The sequence below is a fragment of the Pantherophis guttatus genome, chromosome 8 (genome assembly GCF_059756535.1).
Source record: "Pantherophis guttatus breed Tessera chromosome 8, ASM5975653v1, whole genome shotgun sequence".
NCBI lineage: Eukaryota > Metazoa > Chordata > Lepidosauria > Squamata > Colubridae > Pantherophis > Pantherophis guttatus.
In genome coordinates this window covers 80,985,082-81,000,409 of record NC_142070.1, presented here as the reverse complement: position 1 = coordinate 81,000,409, position 15,328 = coordinate 80,985,082, and the positions used below count along the sequence as shown (strand labels likewise).

At 44.3% G+C, this 15,328-nt stretch overlaps 1 protein-coding gene across 1 annotated transcript; it reads right to left on the bottom strand.

The window, feature by feature from the left end:
* Positions 1 to 2,405: 2,405 nt before the first annotated feature.
* Positions 2,406 to 14,985, bottom strand: MSANTD1 (Myb/SANT DNA binding domain containing 1). The gene is made up of 4 exons (XM_034426294.3): positions 14,384 to 14,985; positions 8,694 to 8,978; positions 5,333 to 5,687; positions 2,406 to 3,177 (listed from the first exon to the last, which is right to left on the bottom strand). Exons 1-3 carry the CDS (start codon positions 14,635 to 14,637, stop codon positions 5,447 to 5,449), a joined length of 780 nt encoding a protein of 259 aa, XP_034282185.1. The 5' UTR covers positions 14,638 to 14,985; the 3' UTR covers positions 2,406 to 3,177; positions 5,333 to 5,446.
* Positions 14,986 to 15,328: the final 343 nt, after the last annotated feature.

The window sequence follows — 15,328 nt, the reverse complement described above, 5'->3', positions numbered from 1 at the left end:
GTTTCAAAGCCGAAGAGCCAGCGCTGTCCGAAGACGTCTCCGTGGTCCTGTGGCCGGCAGGACTCAACACCAAAGACGCATGGAACGCTGTGACCTTCCCACCAAAGGTGGTTCCTATTTTTCTACTTGCATTTTTTACCTGCTTTTGAACTGCTAGGTTGGCAGAAGCTGGGACAAGTCACGGGAGCTCACTCCGTTACGCGGCACTAGGGATTCGAACCATAGTTCTAGGCTTACAACAGTTCGTTTAGTGACCAATTACGACGACACTGAGAAACGTGGCTTATGACTATTTTTCCACACGACCGTCGCAAGCCTCCCCACGATCACGTGACCAAAACACGGAGGCTCGGCAACTGACCCGTATTTATGACAGTCACAGGTTCCCTGGGGTGGGGGTGGGGGTTAAGCCGGATTTCGCTTAACGTCTGTGTTCCTAACTTAACACCTGCTTAATGATCCGCTTTAACCGCTGTGGCAAGAAAGGTCGTAAAAACAGGGCAAGGCTCACTAAACAAACATTTCACCGAGCCACGGAAATGGTGGTCGTAAGTCGAGAACCACCTGCCCGTTGATCAAGCTGATTTCTTGTGCTTGCTTTCTATACACGAGACCTGCATTTTACGATTCTACTGGGCGAACATACATCCTCTGGAAAAGCTGACGTAATATAAAATCCCCTAATATATATATATACATACAGTAGTGGCCAAAATTGTGGAAACCTTTTGGGAAAAGTGTATTTTGGAGGTTTGATGGCTAATAACACCACTTATTTTTTTTTGGAGTTTCAAGAGAATCCTATTCCACTACTCCTGTATATCTATATCTTTAACAGTCAAGGTCAGTTTGTGTTAATAACAGATGTTCGACAGCTACATTCATTATGAGGGAATTTTCAATCAACAGGATGAGAACCTTGATAGTACAGTGGTCTACGCACCCTGTTATTAACACAGCTGCCTGTGCTGGTTCGAATCTCACCAGGCTCAAGGTTGACTCAGCCTTCCATCCTTTCTAAGGTAGGTGAAATGAGGACCCAGATTGTGGGGGCAATAAGCTGACTTTGTATAAATATACAAAAGGATGAAGGCTATTGCTTAACGCACTGTAAGCCGCCCTGAGTCTCCGGAGAAGGGCGGCATATAAATCAAATTTAAAAAAAAAAAAAGAACCAAAAGATACACAAAAGAGGACTTTTCCAAACTCTTTGGCTCAGTGGGATCATCCACCTCCTGGCATCCAGTAACAGCTTTAGCCTGCCTCACCTTGAAGACTCTTATGGCCACAGACCAACATGTCTCTTCAGCTTGATGGTCCTTCTGGCTGGGTTAGCTCCTGCTCCTTAAAGTCCAGCTAAAGCTGGACTTCTTTGTCTCTCTCTCTCCAAGTTGAAACACAAACACAGCTTCCTTTTCTGTGCATTCTGAGACGAATATCCCATCCATCCATCCACCTATCGATCAATCGATCAATCCATTCATCTTTTCATCCATCCATCCATCCATCTGTCTGTCCGTCTGTCTGTCCGTCCATCCATCCATGCAACCCATTCATCCATCCATCCCATCCCATCCCATCCCATCCCATCCCATCCATCCATCATCCAATCCACCCGTCCATCCATTCCATCCATCCATCTCATCTCATCCCATCCCATCCATCCCATCCATCCATCCATCCATCCATCCATCCATCCATCCATGTATCCCATTCATCCATCCATGCATCCCATCCATCCATCCATCCACCCACCCATCCATGCATCCCATCCATCCATTCATCCAATCCATCCATCCACCCATCCCGCCCATCCTGTCCCATCCCATCCATCCATCATCCAATCCACCCATCCATCCATCCAATCCCATCCCATCCATCCCATCCATCCCATCCCATCCATCCATCCATCCAATCCATCCATCCATGCATCCCATCCATCCATCTCATGACCCCCATTCTCTTACGTGAAGGGTTTCTACTTAGCTTCTCTTTGCTATGTTTACTTAACTATGCCCTGTCTATAGAAACCATCTTGTCTTCTCCTCCTCCTCCTTCTTCCATCACGAGCTTGGCTTTCAACTCAAACTCTCCCAGCCCCGAGCAGACAGAGTAGTAGAGTATGTCACCATATTCCATCCTCAACAATCGAGTTTCTTTTGCTATTTCCGCAATCACATCAATTTGGTGCCAGCATTCCGAATTCAATCCAAAGCCCTTTTTCTTCGCCCGAATTCGACTATAAAATCAAACTCTAGGATTTTTTTAGCATTCAGCGTAAAAGCTGAAGATTTCATATCCCTTTCACTCACGGTGGTCGCTGATTCTGATATGATCCAGAATATTCTTTTTTTGTTTGTTTTGTTTTTCCTGAAATTGGAATAAGGACGTAGAAAGAAAATGTATAACTTTGGAATAGGATCGCTGGGCCTTCGCGTTATATTTAAAATATAAATAACATTTTCTTGTCGCTCTTTAAATGTCTTTTAAAACTAACCCTATTTTAGCAAGTACGCTGTAGGGGAAATAATTATGTTTTGTAGAAAGGAACATAATAAATAAATTTGTGGCATATAATCCTTCTCGCGTATTTTTCCTCCCCCACAGACTACAGTATCTGCAAGTACAAGAATCCTTTTAGAATTTTCCTGTTGTTATTATTTTTTTTTTCTTTCCATCGTAGGTGATCATTCAGTGTATTGAATTATCCTCGAGAGATCCTGGAGCTTCAGATGAGAGAGTAAGGAAGGGGATGAGGAGGCTTAATGGTAGAGATTCGGCTATTCGTTCCCGGATCTTTTTTGGGTTGGTGGGGGAATTTCTAGGGACCTCCTGATTCTTCTGCAGGGACCGTCCCCATGTCTGTCTTCCCAGCTCTTGTTTTCCTGCCCCCTGTTCAGTGCAGCCTCCTTAGAGCCTCGTCCTTGAGGTTGCATTGCTCCGCTCTCTTCTCCGTGGTCTCTGTGGACCGAAGGCTTGAATCGCAGCAGTTGAGTCCATCTTTGGGTCCTGTAAGCTTCCGGAGATTTCTTTCCTTCATTTGCCTTAGTTTTTTTCCCCACCCCCCTCTTCGGCACCGCTAAGATCGGTGCTTTTTCTCGAGCAGGAAACCAAATGTCGTGGATTTTCATGAAAGGAGATTCATGGAGATCAGGGTTGGATTTAAATTTCGGTGAACTGTCAAAAGAGAAAAACAGAAAGAGGAGGCTGAATGGATTAAGCGGATTCTGGGCTTTTCTTTTCTCTATCTCATGCCGTTCAAGGTCCCCCTGAAGTGATGCGTTGCCCCCGGTTCAGACCGGTTCGCAAGAACCGGTAGTAAAACTGTCAGGAGGCCCTGCCAACCACCCCGGATGTCGTCATTAGCGATCTGCGCATGCGCAGAAGCAAGGCGCACGTGCGAGCAAAACCCTCTCGCACGATCCCATTGCAAACCAGTAGTAAAGGTAAGTAGAACCCACCCTGTCCCCCTGGCAGAACATCCTGGAGCCCCCCCCCCATCCATTCTGCAAAACTTCTCAACATGAATTCAACAATATTAGGTGAAAGGTCCCACCTGCCAAAATCATCATCATCATCTTTTAACAATCCCATAATCCCATGCGGGGCAGAGTCAGATCAACAATGGAGCTGAGTGTTTACTGGCCGGATGCCCTTCCTGTCACCAATACGGAGTTCAGTTCAGCAGATATATTCTCATTGTGCTCAGAGAGAGAAATATCTGCCTCTACCTCTAGGATCGAACTCACAGCCTCCTGATTGTGAGGTGAGAGCTCCATCTCCAGGCCACCGCACCACTCCTCTTGCTTGCCAAAAGGCAGGCCTAGAAAACAGCCGATGGCCCTAGTTGACCCTCCTGGTTCGAAGCGAACCACCAATGCCTCCTGGCCCTCATGCCAGCTATCTGCAGACAGCAAGGACAGTCCTGGTGTCAATCGTTGGGTGACAGTCTCAGGGCCCTCCCCGTGGGCCTACGTTGAGCGATGGGTCCCCAACATGAAAGTCCCACCTGCATCTCTGTGTTTTGGGTTTCTTGTGACCTCCGCCAGGAACACCACTGATGAGCAGTCAAAGGAACTGGCACGGAGGTCATCAGGAACTGGCCCGGAGAGCCTTTGCCAGTGGTTTGAAATCCGAACCGGTTTGCTACTGGTTTGCTGCCAAGCGCACTCTGCACGCATATGCGCAGTGTGTGCCAAATGCGCGTTGCGCGCACGCATACACAGTACACACCAAAAGGAGGCTTTGGAAGGTAAGTAGAACAGTGAGGGGGAGGGATCAGCTGTGCCGCGCGATTTAACTTCGCTAGAAAGCAGGATTTCCTGCTTTCTAGCAAAGCTAAACCTGATTGTCGGAAATATTGGTTCAGAGAAACCAGTAGTTTTTATCACTACCGGTTTGCCCGAACCGGAGCGAACCGGTAGCATTTCACCCCTGGCCTTTGCATTTGCTCTTCCATCAGTCTCTCTTCACTGGCCCCCAATAAGGTTGGAACAAAGTAAACCCTCAGTGCAATCACCCCATATGGCTTAGGAACCATGTTTTGCTTCGACGTAGCCGAGACACGAAATTGCTTCCTTCATAGCAATAGCACTTAGACTTATATACTGCTTTACAGTGCTTTTACAACCTTCTCTAAGCAGTTTTACAGAGTCTGCCTCTTGCCCCCCAACAATCTGGGCCCTCGTTTTACCCACCTCGGAAGGACGGAAGGCTGAGTCAACCTTGAGCCCATCAGGATCAAACTCCTGGCTGTGGGCAGAGTCGGCCTGCAATACTGCATTTTAACCACTGGAAGGAAGGAAGGAAGGAAGGAAGGAAGGAAGGAAGGAAGGAAGGAAGGAAAAGGAAAGAGGGAGGGAAGGGAAGGGAAGGGAAGGGAAGGGAAGGGAAGGAAGGAAGGAAGGAAGGAAGGAAGGAAGGAAGGAAGGAAGGAAGGAAGGAAGGAAGGAAGGAAGGAAGGACAAGCAATAGCACTTGGACTTATATACCGCCTTATAGTGCTTTACGCCACTCTCTAAGCGGTTTACAGAGTCAGCCTCTTGCCCCCAACAATCTGGGTCCTCATTTTACCCACCTCGGAAGGCTGGAAGGCTGAATCAACCTTGAGCCTGGTGAGATTCGATCTGCCAAATTGCAGGCAGCCGGCAGTCGGCAGAAGTAGCCTGCAAATACTGCACTCTAACCACTGCGCCACCGAGGCTCTGGGGCTTCACCCTTCCCATTCCCCCTGCCCCCCCCCAAATTAACTCATATTATCAAGCCCAAATTTTATTTGCTTAAGAGTTAGCCTACAAGGAGGTCAAGCTGTTTTTTTCCCGTTTCGATTTACCTGGAAGGAAGAAGCTATCCTAGGGATATGAAATAAGCCATTTCTATCAAAACAGGTTAAGTTTCCTTCCTTCTTTTTTTTTTCTTTTTTCTTTTTCCCCCCCGAGGCAGAAATTTAAACATTGGCTTTGGTGATCATCTTCTCCAGTAAATTCATCATTCTTTCCTGTAGCTGCAAACTCTGGACTTGGATAATGTTCTGTTGGTCCAGAGTCCTTCGGACTTCTCGACATGTTTCCTCCATAGCTCGGCTCAGTTTTTTCTGCTCTTCCAGCATGGCTTCCATCAGCTTCAACTTCTTCTTTTGAAAACTGCAGCTTTGCACTTTTCTTTTCTTCACCGGTCGCTCTTCTGTTCTGAAACGGGAAAAACTTCGGCGTTAAAACCCCCTTCGTGCACCACGATCGTCTTTGCAATGTCGCGATTTCAAAATAATCCATCCCATCCCATCCCATCCTGCTTAATAACAATAAGTTGTTAAGTTATTCGGTTTTCAATTGCAATTATATAGAATGCAAAGGATGTAAGTTTCTGTCTTTATTTTTATAGTTGCAATGTACGCGGAAGAAGGCATTTAATTTCGTTGTACCATGTGCAGTGACAATAAAGTAAACTAAACTAAACTAAACTATGAGGTAACATAGAAGAATAAAAATAACGAAAAAAGCTTGAAAAAGTTATAGACAGAAGAAGCAAGAGATTTGATGGACTTTGGAGTCCTGGTGGACGATCTCTTAAAACATGAGCCAGCCGTGCGCGGCAGCAGCTAAAAAAGCTAATACAATCCTTGGTTGTATAAACAAAGGCATTGAATCAAAATTATGTAAAGCATTAGTACCGCTTTATAAACCCTTAGTAAGGCCACACCTGGAATACTTCATCCTGTTTGGGTCACATTACAAAAAAGATCTTGAGACTTTGGAAAAAGTGCAGGATGATTAAAGGCCTGGAGACTGAAACATATGAGGAATGGTTGCAGGAATTGTGTATATGAAAAGAAGGACTAGGGATGACATGACAGCAGACTTCCAGTATTTGAGGGGCTGCCCCAAAGAAGAGGGGGTCAACTTATTTCCCAAAGCACCAAAAGGCAGGACAAGAAGCAATGGGTGAAAACTAATCAAGGAGAGAAGCAACCTGGAATTAAGGAGAAACTTCCTGACAGTGAGGACAATTAACCCGTGGAACAGCTTGCCACCAGAAGTTGTGGGTGCTCCATCACTGGAGATTTTTAAGAAGAGACTGGACAGCCCCTTGGCTGAAATGGTAGAGGTCTCCTACTTGAGCAGGGAGCTGGACTAGAAGACCTCTGAGGTCCCTTCCAGCTCTATTCTGATCGATGGCATTGCTTGCAATTTTCCTTCCTCGTCTCACCTTAATTCAAAGGTTGGTCTGAACCGGTAGTGGATTTCAAATCCTGGCGCTACCAGTTCGCTAGAGCATTTTTGATGACGGATGGGTGGATGGGCGGAGCCTCCCACCACCACCGCCTCTACTGATTCGTCCGAACTGGGGCGAACCTATAGCAACCCACCACTAATCTGAACGGTCCCTTGGTACAAACGCAACATAGATTTCTCATTTTGGTGTGCAATTCTAAAACCCCTCAGCAATTTCCTTGTGACTTCCCAATCACACCAGGCCAAACCCATAAGCTTTGAAAGAAACAATGTGAAAGATAGAAAGGTTTATATTTTGTTGTCTGGGGATTTAAGGATTGGAGAGAAACACCTGTTGAGGGTAAAGAAAAGTGTGCCAAAGATTGAAAAAACAAAGGAAATTGAATTTAAAAAATAAAATTGAAATGTTAGTAAATGATGTAAGTAAATGATGTAATTAAAGATGAAATGAAATATATGTAAGAATTTTTTTTTAAAAAGTATATTGTTCAATGTAAAATAGACCAGCAGATACAAAATAAATATAAACCATTTTGCAGATACAAAATGGTTTATATGTAAAAATAAGTGAAAGTAATTGAAATATTAGGAAAAGAGCAAAATAATGATTGAAGTGGGAATAAGAAATTAGGAATTAAAGAAAATAAGAGGAAGGTTAATTCAATTGAAAAATTTTAAGGTAAAAATGGAATCAGTTGAAATACACTGTTAAGAATTTAAAAACTTGACGTGAATCTTGAGGAATATATGCAATAAATGGAGAGAATCGGGGATGCCTGGACACTATAGAAAAAAAAAACACTGAATTGAAAATGAATACAGCAATAGAGAGAGATGGAAGAAGGAGTAGGGAGATTGAAGGAAGGGAGGAGAGAGGAATAGAAGAAAGGGAAGAGGAGAGGAGAGGAAGAAAGGAAAGGGAAATAAGAGTAGGAGAGAAGGTTAGATGTGGGGAAGAAAGGAGGAGAGGAAGAAAGGAAAGGGAAATAAGAGTAGGAGAGAAGGTTAGATGTGGGGAAGAAAGGAGGAGAGGAAGAAAGGAAAGGGAAATAAGAGTAGGAGAGAAGGTTAGATGGGGGAAGAAAGGAGGAGAGGAAGAAAGGAAAGGGAAATAAGAGTAGGAGAGAAGGTTAGATGGGGAAGAAAGGAGGAGAGGAAGAAAGGAAAGGGAAATAAGAGAAGGAGAGAAGGTTAGATAGGGGAAGAAAGGAGGAAAGGAAGAAAGGAAAGGGAAATAAGAGTAGGAGAGAAGGTTAGATGTGGGGAAGAAAGGAGGAGAGGAAGAAAGGAAAGGGAAATAAGAGTAGGAGAGAAGGTTAGATGGGGGAAGAAAGGAGGAGAGGAAGAAAGGAAAGGGAAATAAGAGTAGGAGAGAAGGTTAGATGGGGGAAGAAAGGAGGAGAGGAAGAAAGGAACGGGAAATAAGAGTAGGAGAGAAGGTTAGATGGGGGAAGAAAGGAGGAGAGGAAGAAAGGAAAGGGAAGTAGAGAAGGAGTAGGAGAGGAGGGAAGAAGGTCGGAAGGATAAACTAAGAGAGGGAGAGTAAGAAAAAGAGAAGAAAGATTGCTGTAAAACAATAAAGATGAAATGGAAGAAAGGCATCCCCGAACATGTTTAAATATATTAGGATAAAGAATGAATTATTAAATATTAAAAGAGAATATATATATATGATGAAAAATGGAGAAAAATGGCGAAAGAAGATATTGCTTATAGAAATAAGACTAGAAAGATTAAGATTGGATTAAAAAATACGGAAAAAGAACAGAATATGGCAGAAATTGTCACTAAGTAAAATATATTTGGATATGATAAGTTGCATATGATATGATATGATATAGTCAATACTCTGTTTCATAAAATATGTGGGTGTGTCTTAGGGGGGGCAAAAAAACCCAATAAAACTTGATTTAAAAAAAAAAGCTTTGAAAGTCAAAATGTGGGTGGGGGGAGGGGTTTTACCTTAATTTATACGAAATTAAGCTGGAGGAGCTCTCTGAATGGGCATCTTCGAAGAATTCTTCTCGGCCTTCGTACGGGAACTGATTATATGGCAAATAAAGAGGCGCCGATTTGGTGGAAGGCGATTGTGAGGCTTCGGTCTGGGAGGTGGAAGGACCCGGTTGCTGGCTATCGTGAATTTTCACGTCGTTGTGCTCCGGGACTTTAGATAATATTCTATCAATGGTTTTGAAATAAGGCCAATCGGGCGCCAAAGTTTCGCTATCAGTCATGCACTTTAATTTCCTGCGATGATAAAAACACAGTCACGTATGCAAACGGGCATCACACGTGGAAAGAATAGAATAGAATAGAATAGAATAGAATAGAATAGAATAGAATAGAATAGAATAGAATAGAATAGAATAGAATAGAAGAGGAGGAGGAGGAGGATAGGATAGGATAGGATAGGATAGGAGGAGGAGGAGGAATAGAATAGAATAGAATAGAATAGAATAGAATAGAATAGAATAGAAAACAGAGTAGAGTAGAGTAGAGTTGAGTAGAATAGAAGAAGAAGAAGAAGAAGAAGAAGAAGAAGAAGAAGAAGAAGAAGAAGAAGAAGAAGAAGAAGAAGAAGAAGAAGAAGAAGAAGAAGAAGGGATAGGATAGGATAGGATAGGATAGGATAGGATAGGATAGGATAGGAGGAGGCGGAGGAGGAGGAATAGAATAGAATAGAATAGAATAGAATAGAATAGAACAGAATAGAATAGAATAGAATAGAAAACAGAGTAGAGTAGATTTGAGTAGAGAAGAAGAAGAAGAAGAAGAAGACGAAGACGAAGACGAAGAAGAAGAAGTAGAAGATAGGATAGGATAGGATAGGATAGGATAGGATAGGATAGGATAGGATAGGATAGGAGGAGGAGGAATAGAATAGAATAGAATAGAATAGAATAGAATAGAATAGAATAGAATAGAATAGAATAGAAAACAGTAGAGTTGAGTAGAGTAGAGTAGAAGAAGAAGAAGAGGAGGAGGAGGAGGAGGATAGGATAGCATAGGATAGGATAGGATAGGATAGGATAGGATAGGATAGGATAGGATAGGATAGGATAGGAGGAGGAGGAATAGAATAGAATAGAATAGAATAGAATAGAATAGAATAGAATAGAATAGAATAGAAAACAGTAGAGTTGAGTAGAGTAGAGTAGAAGAAGAAGAAGAAGAAGAGGAGGAGGAGGAGGAGGAGGATAGGATAGCATAGGATAGGATAGGATAGGATAGGATAGGATAAGAGGAGGAGGAATAAATAGAATAGAATAGAATAGAATAGAATAGAATAGAACAGAACAGAACAGAACAGAACAGAACAGAACAGAACAGAACAGAACAGAACAGAACAGAACAGAATAGAATAGAATAGAATTGAATTCTTTATTGGCCAAGTGTAATTGGACACACAAGGAGTTGGTCTTTGGTGTATATGCTCTCAGTGTACATAAGGAAAATAAAATACATTAATCAAGAATCATAAGATACAACACTTAGTGATGGTCATAGGTCGCTAAATAAGCAATCAAATCATACTAGGAAACTAAATAAAACAATATAAATCGTGATGATACAAGCAACAGGGTTATAGTCATAAGTAGAAAAGGAGCTAGGTAATAGGAAGGATGAGAAGAATAATAGTAATACAGCCTTAATAATAATTTGACAGTGTTGTGGGAATTAGTTGTTTAGCAGAGTAATGGCCTGCGGGGGGAAAAATAAAAAATAAAAGAGATTCACCATAATATAGAGCATCTAATAGCTGACAGAATTTTAGTGCACAAAAATAAAATAAAAACTTTGGTCTATTTTACCTGGCAGTCTTAAGAGCCAGGGCACGATGGAAATCCTTCTTCCTAGAAATCAACATTTTCATTCGTAGATGCCTCCACCTTCAAACCTGTCTCTGACGTCAGCTAAAAGATACAGCCCAGTCCTCAACTTACAACAGTCCAATTTAGTAACCGTTCAAAGTTACAACGGCAATGAAAAAACGTAACTTATAACCGTTTTTCACACTTAAGACCGTTGCAACTTCCTCATAGTCAAAATTCAGACGCTTGACAACTGACTCATATTTATGACAATCGCAATGTCCCGGGGTCATGTGACCCCCTCTTGCGACCTTCTGACAAGCAAAGTCAAGGAGGAACCTGGATTCGCTTAACGACTACGTTACAAATTTAAGTACGGCAGTGATTCGCTTAACAGCAGTGGCACGGAAGGTTGCAAAATTTGCTTAACAATTGTCTCGCTTAGCAACAGAAATTTTGGGCTCAATTGTGGTCAAAATTCGCTTAACTGTCTCGCTTAGCGACAGACATTTTGGGCTCGTAAGTCGAGGATGACCTGTACTCATCTAGGCATTTTCTGAAGTTAAAAATAAAAATAATAATAATAATAATAAAAAAACGTTTGCTCAATTCTACTCCTTCCAGATATCACAGGCAAAACTTAGGAGAAACTGGCATTTGATTGATTGATTGATTGATTGATTGATTGATTGATTGATTTATTTATTTATTTATTTATTTATTTATTTATTTATTTATTTATTTATTTTTATTAATCGAATTTATAGAGCTGCTAAAAGTACCTGAAAGTTGTCAGGGAGGCCTGAAGCTGAGACCACATCCCTCACAACTTCCTTCCCAGTTTATTTATTTTATTCTGTTGGAGATACCAAAATGCCAAGCCATGAATGCGTATTATAGGCTGCCCCCAGGAACCATTCAAGAGCTGATGTAGGGTGAGCTACACGCATGAAGTGTGGTTGATGGGAGGCGTCATCAGAACCCGGAACCCTGCATTCTGAACCAACAATAATTTCTGAGTGGTCCTGGTGCATTGTGTTCGTCAAATCCTGTGATGATACCTGCAACAGGTCCTCCTACCCCAGAGAAGATCGTCAAAGACATCTGCAAGGACCCCAGCTTAGAGTCTATGACAATTTGCCATGGCCAACTCACCATGGCCAACTCACCACGGCCAACTTGCATAGCCAACTTACTACGGCCAACTTGCCATGGCCAACTTGCCATGGCCAACTCACCATGGCCAACTCACCATGACCAACTCGCCACGACCAATTAGCCATGGAAAACTTGCCATGGACAACTTATCATGGACAACTCACAATGGCCAACTTGCTCATTCCAGATGACAGGTACCCCCACAGAGAAGGCTCTCCCCCTGGGGGCTGCCATTCGACACTGTTTGGCCGATGACACCCTGAGGACCCCCTCTCTATGGGAGCGTACTGGTCGATGAGAGGCTACTGGTGGCATAAGGCGGTCTTGTAAGTACCCCGGTCCTAAGCCATGGAGCGCTCTAAAGGTGATGATCAAAACCTTGAAGCGCACCCGGAAGACCACCGGGAGCCAGTGCAGCTCGCGCAGGAGGGGGGGGTCACATGGGAGTGCCACATCGCTCCCATAACCACCTGCGAGGCTGCATTCTGGACCAGCTGGAGCCTCCGGGTGCTCCTCAAGGGGAGCCTTTCACACGTGGTGGAAGGATTTCTGGGCAAAGTGTCTGAAGGACTTTGAGTTTCCTTTTTAAATGTGGGTGGTAGCTCAGGGACTTCTTTCTACTGGCACCAATGGCATCTCTGGTGCCAGATGCCAGCCTGGAAACCAGAAGCCTTCTCTGGAGATCTCAAGGAATCTGTTGCAGGTCACAAATTTGGGATAGGTTCTCCCAAGGGCTCAGTCTCTCTGCAGGATCTCCTCTAGAAGGAATCCTCAGATTGTGTCCATCTACAGTAGTGGCCAAAATTGTGGAAACCTTTTGGGAAAAGTGTATTTTGATGGCTAATAACACCACTTTTTTTTTTGGAGTTTCAAATTCACTATTCCACTGCTGGAATGGCCTGGGAATAGCCCAGACCTTCTTCACCCAATGGAAAATCTATGGAGCCGACTAAAGAAACTGGTTAGTCAGAAGTGACCCAGCAATAAAAACCCAGTTAATAGAAGCGATCATTCAATCTTGGTTTCACATAATCACAGCTGTGGAACTCAAAGACTTGGTTCCCTCCATGGGAAGACGTTGTAAGGCCGTCATTCATGCTAAAGGTTACCCAACTAAGGATTAACTGACATGGGGATCATTTTTGTATATCTCGTTTTTTCTAGGGTGATCATTTTTGTACAGTATATCTCGTTTTTTCTACCTGTTTCCCTTTTCTTCTTTATATTGTAACTGCTATTCTAATAGCAAATCCTTCCTAAAAGTCATTGCATGACATTCTTGATTCAATGATCTTTCCATGGATATATAATTTTATGGGACTACTCCAAAAAAAAAAAAAAAAAAAAAGTGGTGTTATTGGCTAGTTTTAGAAAATACGCTTTTCCCAAAAGGTTTCCACAATTTTGGCCGCTACTGTTATCTCCAATTTGCCACAGTCAATTCACCGCGGCCAACTCTCACCAAAGCCAACTCGCTTCGGGACACCTCACCGTGACCAACTCTCCACGGGACAATTCAATTCAATTATTTAAAACCATTTAAAAAGTTATTTTAACCGTTGCCAACTGTTTCATTTTGCCCTTCCTTCGGCATCCTTTCTTTAATGATTCTATTCTATTATTTTCTTCGATATTAGTGTAGGAGCTCTTATCCTGCGGAGAGTTGGCCGCGGAAAGTTGGCCCGTGGCGAGTTGACAACTCTTAACTAAAAGCATTTCTCCCTCCTTTCCGTCTCTCTCCTCTCTTTTTCACTCTGAGGGGAAAAAAATTCGGAGCACAAAGACTGGGATCAACTCTCAGCGCTTTCTCCCTCCTTGGCTTTTTCCCCAACCATTCCTGAGAACCCTCCAGCTTTCCGACCTGAAGGACGTTAGAATTCCACTCTCTTGCCTACACGGAAACTTGCTGGGGAAAGTTTCCCTGCGGTGAAAATGAAACCATATTGAGGAGGAGGCAAAAAAGTCAAAATGGCGGCCCCTAATGCCACGCCCTGCTTTGGGGTGCAGGCAACCCGGATCAAAAGACAAACAAAAACGCTTCACATGTTAAAAGTTGCCTCCTGAAAAAGGCACCTTTTGGGGACAACCATGGCATCTTAAAATGCTTCCCAGGCTCTTTGGAGTTGTCCTCGGTTGACCAAGGGAGGACTAGATGATCTTCTCACTCAAGCAAGGAATGCCAGTTCGATGCACTTGTGAATAACTTTGGTACCCTGGCAGGATCGCGCGTTGAGAAACGGGGGCTGCAAAGGATTCTCATGTCACCAGGTGGGCATTTAATGAGCACCTCTTGACAGGCCCAATAGGAACTGTGCCCGTCCCTCTTTTCTCCCTTTGGCCTGGCATAAATGGCATTTCTTGGGTTTGGCTCATTTGCTCAGGATGGTGACAATGCCGGGCACCACTCTCTAGAGAGGCTATCTGGCTGGGTTCAGAGGCAAGAAGGACCAAGATTGGCACAGAGATTCCCTGGGAAAGGTTGACTTGGCTTGGCCGGATCTTACTCCCGCAGAATCACTGTGGGTCACCCTGGCTTGCCTGGCACCGTCGGCTCCTGCCCGTGCCCAGGTTGCTGGGACCTTTGTGGGTAGCAAGGGCGATGCCCCGAAATCCTTCTTTCGGGCAGAGGGATCCATAGAAGATCTCAAGGTACCCGGGCATCTCCGAGCATCCTCGACTTACCTGTATTGGAAGGTCATGTTGGTGATTTTAATCTTGATCTCTTCCCCGTGCCGGATTTCGCCCGTCATTTCGAAGAGTTTGTTGGCCATTTTCTCGTAAACTTTGGCGTTCCTTTTGGTCTGCTTGAGCTCCTCGAAGAATTCCTCCCAGACCAGCATCAGGCCTCGCATCTCGGCTTCGGTCCAGTTACGCGCTCGTCGGTGCTTCTCGCTCTGGACCGACAGCAGGCAAGCAGGAGCCGGAGCTGAAGCCATGGCAGCTGCCGGCCGAGGAGGCTCTTCGCACCGGGCAGCACACAAGCGGCGGCTGGTAGCACAAGATGGGGCCTACCATCTGACAGGCTGGAATTTAGCTAAAAGCTTTTAAACAGAGGGACGTCATTTCGATGTCATGTTTCCATAGCAACGGAGCCACTGCATAAGCTACAACAACAAAAACCTTTTAACTGAAAGGCAAAGAATCGGGACAAAGTTGACAGGCCATCAATATTAAAGCTTTTAACCACATTAGGCTTAACTAAGCCGCACGCTCACCCTTCCGTGCACACAAACACACTCGCACACACACACACACACTCACACACACAGAGGCAGGCAGGCTGGCCCCCTGCATCTCTTCCTCCCCACCACCATCAGAGCAGCATCACAGCCCGGAGGCAGCTGGAAAGGCCCTTGGAAAGACTGCAGATTCCTTGCTTTGCGAGCTTTACGGCAGAGCCCGCAGCTGCCCGTGTGGGTCAGGGGTCTCTGGGGAGACCCCCCTGCAGCCTCGGCTCCGGCAAAGCGAGGAGGGCACCTTCAGATCCGAGGCTGCGTTGCTGCAGGGCAAGATTACGCCATGCCAAGGAACCGGGTATGGCCAGTCTAGAGAAAAGAAGGACCAGGGTGGACATGTATTTCAGTCTTTCAGTCTTTGAGGGGCTGCCCCAAAGAAGAGGAGGGGGTC